General features: G+C 40.8%; 1 protein-coding gene across 1 annotated transcript; it reads left to right on the forward strand.

Moving 5' to 3' along the window:
• Window positions 1-5,526: 5,526 nt before the first annotated feature.
• On the forward strand, window positions 5,527-6,291 carry LOC142861196 (growth/differentiation factor 9-like). Its single transcript, XM_075993452.1, has one exon. It carries the CDS (start codon window positions 5,527-5,529, stop codon window positions 6,289-6,291), a length of 765 nt encoding a protein of 254 aa, XP_075849567.1.
• Window positions 6,292-12,087: the final 5,796 nt, after the last annotated feature.

A 12,087-nucleotide genomic window follows, 5' to 3' on the forward strand; every position in this document is an offset into this window, starting at 1 on the left:
TGATTGTCAGATTAGTAATAAACTGAAGAACGATTAATAATAAAACTGTGAAAGTTATTTGATCTTCACTTATGAATCCCACCCATCCCAACCATAAGGCTGCCTGGCCTCCTGCTCCTGTTGTTTCCTACTTCCTGTTGCTTCTCTGGTGAATTCCAGGGCTCTCACTGAAAGCACGTAATGAGGTGTGAAAATGTCCTTACTGATTTTGATTCCTCTCCATGTGAGAGACATGCAATAGCTCCAGCTAGTCAGCTGTCTCCAACGCAAAGTGACAGTTTGTTTTTTTATGTACCCTTGAAACAAAATCTCCAGTAAACACAGAGGACTTCAGGCCAGAGAAAATAAATGAAAACAAGCCAATTGTCAATAACTGAAGTTATGGATGAAAGTTTTTGGTATATTCATAAATAGAAGACAATACTGGAGGAAAATAAATTAACTTCAACGACAACTTTAAGCTGCTACAATTACAAAAAATATTTTTGAATTTAAAAATCAATGTTTGATGAGAATTTATACAAGATAACGCCATACATACAAAGTGAAATCCATAAAAACTTAAATATGACATACTATGTAAAATCAAAACTTACATAGGCATTAAATATAAAGCAAAGAATAATGTATACAACATTGAGGAATGTGCCACCCTGAGGGAAAACCAGGAATGTATTAACATTAGAGGTCCATATTTTTACTTTTACAGAAATATTGACAATATTCTTTATTTACCTGTGTTGTATATGAATATATGTTCTTTATTTTTTACCTTGTTTAGATCGTGTCATATGTTGTCAAGTAAATACTCAAAAGTAAAATTTTTGCAGCAATTTCAGTCTTTATATTGTGGCAACCAATTTTTACATGAGGAACGTGCTCCAAAATAAACCTCACTTGGTATTTAATTCAATTCTGAAGGATACCAGTGATGAGTGAGGTACAATAAAACTCAAATGTCTGGCAGCAATCATGTAAAAAACTGTTCAACATCACTAGTCATCAGAGAAACTCAAATTAAAACCACAATGAGACATGATTTCACAGAAGTCAAAATGGCTATAAATAAAAAGATAACGAAGTATACTGATCCAGAGGCTTTCCTATAGGAGAGTACGTCTCCCTGGGTAATACAATATGATGCTGGCTGTTAGCATTTGAATTCTACCTTCTTAACACCTCCTTCTATATTCTAAAGTTCTCAAGAATCTCTGGAGTTCACTCGGAGATGCCACAGATGGGCTTGAAATCCTAAGGAACTGAACATTTCAACACTCTTTCCTCATATTGAACTGTCTTCATTATATTTTTCCACAGGTTCCATTATTTACAATCTTACAATGTAATCTATTTACTTTGCATGGAGGACCAGCTTGCCTAACCAGAACATCTAAAGATCATTAACATTATGATTCCAAGTGACACAATTTTGGGGTTTGTCCTCATATCTCAAATTAGTGTTGATTTCATCAGGAACTCATTGCCCTTTGTGGTCTATGTGTACCTATATTTCATTCAGACTCACTTGAGGAAGCCCATAGATTTGATTTTCATGTACCTGACATTAGTCAATGTTTGGCCATCATGTTCATGTTGACACCAGACATTATGTCATCATTTGGAGTAAGAAATGCTATGAATGATGTCAGCTGTAAAGCAGTTTTATATATACACAGAGTGACCCGGGGTGTTTCCATCTGTACCACTTCCCTCCTGAGTACGGTTCAAGTCATTATCAGCACCAGGAATGGTAAATTGGAAAGTCTTAAATCTAAGCTGTCTACATGCAATTTTTCCCTCTCTTCTCTTCTTCTGGATCCTCAACATGCTGATCTATATTCACCTCATTGACAGTACAGTAGCCAGAACCAATGTCACTATGGTTGGTCCTGGGTATGATCAAGTATATTGTGAAAGTAAGATTAGAAAGCTTCCATCACACTGATTTTTGAGAGTCTTCATGATACGAGATCTCCTGTTCGTGGTCCTCATGGTCTGCACCAGCCTCTACATGGTCAGTGTCCTGCGCAGACACCACAGGAGAGCCCAGCATCTCCACAGCCCCAGCCTCTCTGCCCAGCCATCTCCTGAAAACAAAGCCACCCACAGCATCCTAGTGCTGGTAAGTTGCTTTGTGTTATTTTATAGTTTTAGCAATATCTTTATGTTTTATCCATTTTATATACCTCAGAAAAACCCAAAACTTGAAGTAATTAATGTAATGTTGTCATCATGCTACCCAATGCTCTGCCCTTTTGTGCTGATGAAGAATAGTAAAATTATTTCCCACTTTTATTCTTCCTTTCCATGATGAGAATGTCATCTCTCAAAGAGCTCTCAGTGGCCAATCTATGCCCCCACTCTTTGTTCTGCAATATAGAAAATATAATATAATTTAATACTATATTTATTACAATATCAATATATTTAATATTATTGTTTATTATTATATGTTAGTATGATATATAATCATTATGAGGAGTTCTCATGATGATTTCTATGCAGGGAAAAAAATCATGTGGCTATTGAACACCTGAAATGGGGTAGGTTGAGTTAACACTAATGGTAAATGTAAACATACAGATTTGGAAGTTTACTATGAACAAAAGTACATAAATATATCAATATTTTTCACATTTATTACATCTTGAAAATATGACATTTTCAGTAAATTAATATATTACATAAATAAAATTTATTTTCTTTGGTTGTTTTTGCTCTTTTTAAATGCAGATACTTGACAATTAAAATGGTATTTAGGACTTGCACTGTACTCCTGTGAAACTGTGGTATTACAAGGAATTTCTTTTATTCACTCCACAAATATATATTGCCCGTCTTTCATATTCCAAGCAGTATTTTAGGGGAGGAGTGTACACCACTGAGCTAAACAGATGAAATATAATAATTAAAGAAGTCATATAGCATGCTTGTTGTATAGGAAAAATATATAGATATGATAGAAGCTACAAGGAATGGGGATGGTTAATGCAATGGGGAGTGCTGGAAGTTCTCTCCTTTAATAACAAAAAAGTACAGTGGTGTCTCTCAGTGTCTGCAGAAATCCATCCATTATGACACCCCTACCCACCAGTGTTATGCTAACATATTTTTTTTTTCCCTCTTCTCCATCATGGCTTCTTGGACTTGACCAATGCAACTTGAAATTTTCTTTTGAAGATATTTCAAATCCAAATCAGGTTTCAGCATTAAGCATGCCCTCCATCAAATGTATCAATGGATTACCATTTTCAAGTACCACAAACACACAAAGAATTATACAACTCATTGAAATTTTACACTAGAGACCTCCAGGTAACCAGCACCCAGATCACAAAAAGAACATCAGCAGCTCCCAGGATTGCCCTGTTCCCTTGTCCAGTCACTACTCCCTAAGGTTATCTACTAACTGGAATAATAACACCATCTACAGGAATCGTTTTCAGAATAAAGTTTTCCTCAATAATTTCACAAAGTGTAGACTGAAGTGTATCTTAGACATCTCAAGTGTTATCATCTTATATGCAAGCTGTGTTCAGTGCCTAGGGTGTGCCTTGGCAGACTTCCCTCAAGCCACTAATGCCACCCTTGAACTTTGGTTCCCCTTATATTGCACATGGTCTTTCCACCTAGAATGATTACCAAAGGGATTTAGAATGTGAATTTAACCCAGAAGATTATAAAATACATTGTGTTGCAAATCCAATGGAAAAATCTTACCAAAATGCAATGTGTCCATTTATTAATGTCAAACACACTCATTTCAAAATTAAAAATATGGTAATAATAGTAAGAATCACTTTATGTATTTCCAAGACACTGACACAGCAGAGTTCACATGTTGGCATTTGCTATATGTGTTGTTAGGAGCCTTCTGATCAGGAGGAGCTTCTTATTTTTGAATTTACTTTCTGACAAATACATGTTTGATCCTTGTTTCCTGGGAGGGGCTCTACTTGTTTTGGGCAATGAGCTGGTTGGTCTGTGGAATGTCCATTGCCCTGAGTCCCCTGAGTTCTCCCAGGGGAGCAAGCTGGGAGGGGCTGGACCACAAAGATCACTCATAGATACCTCAATGATGAGCAGGTCCAGCCTGACAGGGGTGATGGAGGGAGCTCCCGGTGACCTGCCCTGAGGACTCCATAGGCGATAGGGGGTCACCAACTCCACCTGTTATGCTGCCATGACTGTCATCCACTTCCCCATGATGCCTCTTTCCTGGAGCTCCTGACTCTCAGTTTGGTCAGACACTGCCAACTCTCTCCAGGACACAATGTCACTGAGAGCCTTGAAGATGCCTGTCCCACAGGTCTCTGCCTGAATGATTTGGGGGCAGAGCTTCTTCCTTCAGCCCCAAACAGACAGCTGTGCAGCTCACCTGTTCTCTGCAGGGAACTCTGCTGCTTCATGTGGAGAGGGAGAGAGGATGGCCTTCAGCATGCCCAGTGGGCACCAGCTGTGTGGCGCTGGCAGTTTGGGTCAGCTCCAACTGAGACCTCTAGAGGAGGTTTCAGGTCCAGCAGTGGTAGAGTAGGTCACAGGTCCAAAATCCCTGGCCCCTGGCTGTCATGCTTGAGTCCTGTGGGGACCAGACCAAGTCTGGGCTTCCCAACTTTCCTCAAGACCCCTTGGCTCTGAATGGGAGGAGCAGGCTGATCCCCTGGTCACCAGCAGAGTGCTCAAACATGCACAGGGAGGTGTGCTGCGAGCCTACCAGTGAGGAGGGCAATCCCTCTCCATGGCAGCAGCAGAGACAGGCAGCTACAGGCAGGCAGGATGCAGACCTCTAGGGCCTGCAGCTAGAATGCCAAGGCATGGGCAGGCTGCTGTGCCTTGGGTCTGCCACCAGGGAGGATGGGTCCTTTTCAGTAGAGGCAATGGAAACGGTGATGGTGGCAGCCCCAGAGCAGGACAGAGAACTGTGGGGGCTGGTTTTGCTGAAAGGCACTGAACTGCAGCTACTCAGAGCTCAAAGGCCTGTAGGTATCTACACAAGTTCGAGGAATGCCTCTGAGCAATGCCTAGGCAGCTGCTCACATTGCTCTGGGTGTCTGGCAGGCTCATGGGACGCTCCCATAGAAAGATTTTTAAAGTCCTGGCAGGAATGTGGAACCCCAGGGGTTCATCACTCATGACTTGAGGGAGCTTCTCCCACCTTCCCACCCATCTCAGCCAAGGAGGCTCCCTGGCCTCCTGCTCCTCTAGTTTTCTACTTCCTGCTGCTTCTCTGGTGACTTCCAGTGCTCTCGCTTAGACCATGTATTTGAAGCATGAATCTCTCCTCACTGATTTCGATCCTCTCCCTGGGAGGGACATGCAATAGCTGCATCTAGTTTTCTTTCCTGAACCCAAACTCACTCCTTACTTTTTTACGTACCCCTGAAACAAATGTAAGCGACTGATCTCCAGTAAACACAGAGAACTCCAGGCCAGAGAAAATAAATAGAATTAACCCAAGTTATATAACTAAGAGTGGATGAAATATTTTGGTACATTCATAAAGTGGAAGACAATGTAGGAGAAAAAATGCACTTTGAAGTGCACTTTGGCAAGAAACACAGATGGATTGAGGTCGATGTGACCACCCTCCTTCAGCCTCTGGTGGGCTCCAACAAGAAGATTCACATGTCTGTAAATTTTACGTGCACGAGAGAGCAGCCTCGGCGTCCTTCGGCACGGGACGGCCCATCTGACGTGACTCTCCTGGTGTCGCCCTCGCTGATCCTGTATCTGAATGACACCAGTGCTCGGGCTCATCACAGCCGGTTGTCCCTTCACGATGCAAGGAGGCCTTCGCCGGGTCCCGACCAGAGGAGCAACGTGTCCGCCTACCCCGTGGGGGAAGAGGCCGCTGAGGATGGGAGGTCCTCCCGTCACCGGAGAGGGCAGGACACTGTCGTCTCTGAATTGAAGAAGCCCCTGGTTCCGGCTTCCCTCAACCTGAGTGACTACTTCAAACAGTTCCTTTTCCCCCAAAACGAGTGTGAGCTCCACGACTTCAGACTGAGCTTCAGCCAGCTGAAGTGGGACAACTGGATCGCGGCCCCGGGCAGGTACAACCCTCGCGACTGCAAAGGGGACTGTCCCAGGGCCGCCGGGCACCGGTACGGCTCCGTGGCTCACACCTTGGTGCAGAACATCATCCACGAGACGCTCGACCCCTCGGTGCCGAGGTCCTCGTGCGTGCCAGCCAGGCACAGCCCCCTGAGCGTCCTGACCGCGGAGCCCGACGGCTCCATCGCTTACAAAGAGTACGAGGACATGATAGCGACTAAGTGCACCTGCCGCTAGCAAACGGAGTTCCACACTGAAACCTGGAGCCTGTCGTGTGAGAAAGTAAATGTCGTGTGCCTGTCTGTGCCTTCGGGAGAAAGGTCCGTGTGTCAGATCTCTCCATGAATCGCAGCGCAGGTTGTACAAGTCCGGGCCTGTGTGGGTGAGCACCTTCTGTGACATGGGTGTATGGAGGGACAACGTCAGTTGTTGCTGCTGAGCCTCGGTTTCCATTCCTTGGGACAGCTTTGGATTTTTTTTCCCCTGGCCTGTTTTTCAGAGGAGTCTTATTCTTGATGGAAAAAAAAAAATTCTTAGCCTAGATCTTAGAATTGTAGCTTATATAAATAGACAATTCAGAGCACTATAGTCTTATTTAAGGGAAGAATAAATTCTTATCAATGGCAAAAAAAAAAAAACTGCACTTCAAAGTTAAGTTCCTACAATTACCAAATATTCAATGATAAAAAATCTAAGTTTGATAAAAATTGATACAACATAATGTCATCCATGCAAAGTGAAAGTCCACAAAGATTTAAATCTTATACTTTAAAATGAAAACCTACACAGCCATTACATTTAAAGGAAAGGACATGTTCCTTTCACCCTTATCCCACAGCCTTAGTGGATGTTCCCACACATCTTTCCTGTATTTGCCTGTATGAATTTCAAGATGCAAGTAGTTCTGTTGGACTACAGCACACCTCTGCATGGAATTCATGAGGGTGTGCACCTCACCTCTCAGCACCTGCTAGGACTTGAGTCTAGTTATGAGTCTAGGAGCAAAGAGGGGTAGAAGGGTGGGTCTTGAGAAGGAACATTATTCTTTCATGAGGCAACTGACCCAGGGGAGGCCATTGTACTTCCCTCAGGCATCGCATGGTTAATCCTCTCAAATGGGGGTGGACGGAAGATGCTCCCACTGTGGGTGCAGAGGTTGCGTCCATTGACAAAGAAGACTAAGAATGTAGCGGTTCTCAGATTCATTGAGGTCTTTCTTTTTTTTATTTATTTATTTATTATATTTTTAATTTTTTATTTTTTCATATTATGGGGGTGCAAATATTGTTAGGTTTACATATATTGCCCCTGCCATTCCTCCCCACGCCCAACCCGCCCCCCCCTTACCAAAACATCAAGCATGTCCTACTCTCAAGTGGTGCTCATTGCCCTATTTTGTAAGTGTAAATTCTTCCCCTCCTTGCCCCTCCCACTTGCCCACCACACAATAAAAGTTTGTTTGTTTGTTTTTTCCCTTTTTTTGACCTTTTGGTTACATTGTATATCTTAGCCTTTCCCTTGGAAGGTTTAGATGTATTCCCTCTCCCCCCCACTATGCTCACCACAGCCCTAAGATGTGAGGTCTTTCCACGTGTCCCAATTCCAGCTTGCAAGATCCCATTCCTCCACAGTCAATGCCCTCACTTTAACTGTGAGGCTGATTGCTCAGTCTGTATTGGAATTCAGCCAATCGCAGGATAAGATTCTGAGTTTCATTTTCAGCAATCTGACCCCATAGCTGTAGACAATAACGGTCTCCTTTAGGGCACACATAGAAGCTTTCGGGTCATTTATGTAGCACCTGATCTAGTAATCAGCACCATCAAGTTCAAACTTTTCATATTCATCCAGCAACACTATGAGCAAACAGCCAATTTCATTATACTCATTAATTCAACAAAAATATTTGAAAGTATAATACACAGTCATGCAGATCCTATAACTGGTTGATTATAAGTATCCAATGGTGACATTTTCTGAATCTCTATTCTCAGATCATGCCATGGACAATCAGTGCTCTCCTTACTATTAGAATTACAGTCACTGGCATACTCATATTTAATCAGCCTAGAGAGCCAATTCCAGAAACTCTAGAACTAATTCAGAAAATTCATTCTTAATATTCTGTTTCTCCAAAATAATCAGCAAAATCAGTTGGCAGGTGATGAATTGGGAATGAATACTTGCAAACCATATATATGTTAAGGGATTAATATCCAAATAGAGAAAGCATGCAATTCAATAGTGGAAAACTGAATAACCCACATAAAACAGCCAAAAGACCTAAGTAGGCATTTCTCCAACAAAAACATAAAAATGGCCAACAAGTATATGGAAAGGTGCTTAACATCATTAATCAGTGGGGAAATGCAAAACAAAACCACTGGGAAATATCACCTCACATCCACTAAGTTAGCTATAACCAAAAAGTGAAAAGATAACAAAGGTTGGTGAGGGTGTGCAGGAAAGAGAACTCTTGTACACTCTTGGTGGGAGGGTGGATTGGCACAGCTACTGTGGAAAACAGTATGTAGGAACAGAACTACCACATGACCCAAATATCCCTCTCCTGGGAGTACACCCCCAGCACATGAAATCACAACATCATGAAAATATCTGCACTGCCGCGTTCATTGCAGCATTATTCACAATAGCCAAGATCTGGGAGGAATCTATGGGTCTATCAAGTGACAAAAGGATAAGGAAACTTTGATGTGTATACGCAATGAAATCTCATTCAACCCTAGAAATGATTTCTATCTTGTCCTTTGCCACAACATGAATAAGCCCAGAGCACATTGTGCTAATTAAAAGAAGCCAGGCACAGGAAAAATAAATTATTGCATTGTCTCCCATGTGTGGAATCTTAAAAAAAAATCAAATTCTCAGAGACACAGAACAAAACAGTGGTTACTGGGGACTGGGGCAAGAGAGAAAGCAGGGAGATGTAGGGAAAGTAGCAGATAAGTGAGATGAACAACCTTGAAGAGCTAATGTACAGAATGACCATTGGTAATAAAATTGTCCTGCACTTGGGATTCATGCTACATGAAAACATTTAAGCTGATCTTGCCACAAAAACAAAAAACATGAGTAACTATGTGAGATTATGGACATGTTAACATGCTTCACAATAGTAACCTTTTTACTAACTATATGTATTCCATAATACCATGTTGTATACCTTAAATATACACAATAAAAGTTATTTTAAAAATAAAGGGGGAAAATGAAAGGATAATATATAAATCATTCAAGAATGTTTAATCCTGAGGAAAAGGAAGGAATATATTAATTTTGGAGGCACATATTTTTAGGTGTTCAGAGTTGCTGACAATACTCTTTTTTTTTCTTTTTTTTTAATTTCATCATATTATGGAGGTACAAATATTGTTAGGGTTACAAATATTGCTCCTGTCCCCTCCCTTCCCCCGAAATGTCCAATCCCCTGGTGACAATACTCTTTTATTTATCTGTGTTGTAGAGAAGTGTATTTTCTGTTTTTACTTTGTTTAGATTGAAATATATATTGCAAAGAAAATGTTCAAAAGTAAAATTTTTGGAAAAATTTCAATTTGTGTATTGTGGCAAGCTACATTAAAATGAGAAAAGTTCTCCATGGGCAGCCAGATTTGTTATAATTCTGAGTGATACCCCTGATAACTCAGGTCCAATAAAACCCCATGCCTGGCCAACAAGCAGAGTGAAAAATAATCACTGATCATCAGAGAAATGCAAATGAGGACCACAATGAGACACCATCTCACACCGGTCACAATGGCACTTCCTAAAAAGACAACAAATAACAGATGTTGGCAAGGATGAAGAGAAAAGAAAATGCATACACTGTTGGTGGGAATGTAAATTAGTACAACCTGTGTGTATAACGGGACGGAGAGTTCTCAAAGAACTAAAAATAGAACTACCATTCAAATCACCAATCTCACTACTGAATATCTACCCAAAGGAAAAGAAATCATTATTTCAAAAAGATACACGTATAGGTTTATTGCAGCACTATTTACAATAGTAAAGACATGGAATCAAACTAAGGCTATGACAATGGATGATTGGATAAAGAAAATGTGGTATTTATACACTATGGAATACTATTCAGCCATAAAGATAAATGAAATCATGTCTTTTGTAGCAACATAGAAGGAATTGGAGGTCATTATCTGAAATGAAGCAACTCAGAGAGACAAATACCACATGGTCTCCACTTGTGAGTGGGAGCTAAATAATATGTACACATGGACACAGAGTGTGGAATGACACACATTCTTGTCTCAGAAGTGTGGGAGGTTGGAAGGGAGAGAAGTGAATAGGTGATGAGAAATTACTTAATGGATACAATGTACATTATTCAAGTGATGGTTACACTAAAAACCCATACTTTGCCACTATGCAATGGAATCTATGTAACAAGATGTTACAGAATACTAGGCAGCCATGAAGAAGGATGAATAACACCTTTTGCAACAAATTGGATGGAACTGCAACCATTATTCTAAGTGAAGTATCTAAAGAATGATAAAACAAACAACACATGTATTTTCCATGAAATTAACACTAACATATATGTGCACATATGTCCAGAGAGAAGTAAAACTCGTGGAAATAAAAAAGGGGGACAAGAGAGAACAAAGGAGTCAAAACCTACCTACTGGGTATGATGACAACAATTTGGGTGATGGGCACACCTACAACCAGGACTCAAGCATTACAAAATCAATCCATGTAATCTAAAACATTTGTACCCTCTTAATTTTTTGAAATAAAAAAAGGCAAAGGTGGTATAAATTTTAAATATTGCTTTGAGATGGAAGGAAACTCAAGCACATGAAACAACATGGATGGAAACTGAAAATATTATGCTAAGTAAAGTAAGCCTGTCACAAAAAGACAAATAGTGATGTCACTTCAGGGAGGTAAAGTACTCAACCTCCTATTAAAGGAAATGGAATGATGATGACTGGAGGTTGGAGGGGGGGAAATGGAGACTTTTTGTTTAATGGGTATAGAATTTCAGTCATTGAGATGAAAAAGTTTGCACAAGAATGTGAATATAAAAAAAAAGAGCGTGAATATATTTAACACTACTGAAATGTAAACTTGGAAATGATTAAGACAATGAATTTCACATTATGTGCATTATACTTCAATTAGAAACTTAAAAAATAAACCCTCAGTGCCCTGCATTGTGCTTGTGCTTTATGGAACATGCAGAAAGTTAAACACACCATAAAACATGAGGCACAACTGCTCCGATGGAAAACTGAGTGTGTTCTCTGGGGTCCTGCTCAGTCATCAGATTATATCAAGGGCTGTGGGAATTCTCACCGCTCACTAAAAACTAACTTATAATGAATTCCTGGACCCCGAAGTTTACTTTCTGATGTAGTTCCCCTGGGGGAAACATCCATCCTCAAACAGCGCCTTTGCACTCCTCATTGATACACCTAAATTATTTACCAAGAGAATCATTTGGCGTCTGGGAGAATCATTTGTTGCTCCTCTGGGCACGTCAAATGGATGAACAATAAACAAGGTCATTGAGGCAGCAGGCGACAAGGTGATTGATGTCCACTGGGAGGAGAAGTCCTGCCATCCGTCCCTGATATACAGTCATTGCCGGTCAGACCCGGCCTTTCCAAGATGCCTCAGTGTCTGCGGGAAGCCGCCTGCCTTTCGTGAGGGTTCTGCCACACGCAGCCTCGGGAACGAGAACGAGGTATAAAGACATTTTCAATGTTCCTATTCCCGTGCTAGGCTTCCTTACAGAGATTTCAAGTTTTTCAGATTTATCTTTCTAATATATTTTCAGTTATGATTTACATGCATTTTGTTCTAAGTTATTCTTATTGTCACTAGTTCTCTTTTCTTCCATGCATGTAGTTTTCATTTTCTTTATTCTTTCATTTCCTTTACATCTCTTTGTGCCTGTGTATGACCAGCCATTAGCTCCCAACTATTATTGCACATGTGGTGTTGTTTTACCATTCCTGTGATGCTTCACTTAGGATCATGGTC

The sequence above is a fragment of the Microcebus murinus genome, chromosome 16 (genome assembly GCF_040939455.1).
Source record: "Microcebus murinus isolate Inina chromosome 16, M.murinus_Inina_mat1.0, whole genome shotgun sequence".
Classification (NCBI taxonomy): Eukaryota; Metazoa; Chordata; class Mammalia; order Primates; family Cheirogaleidae; genus Microcebus; species Microcebus murinus.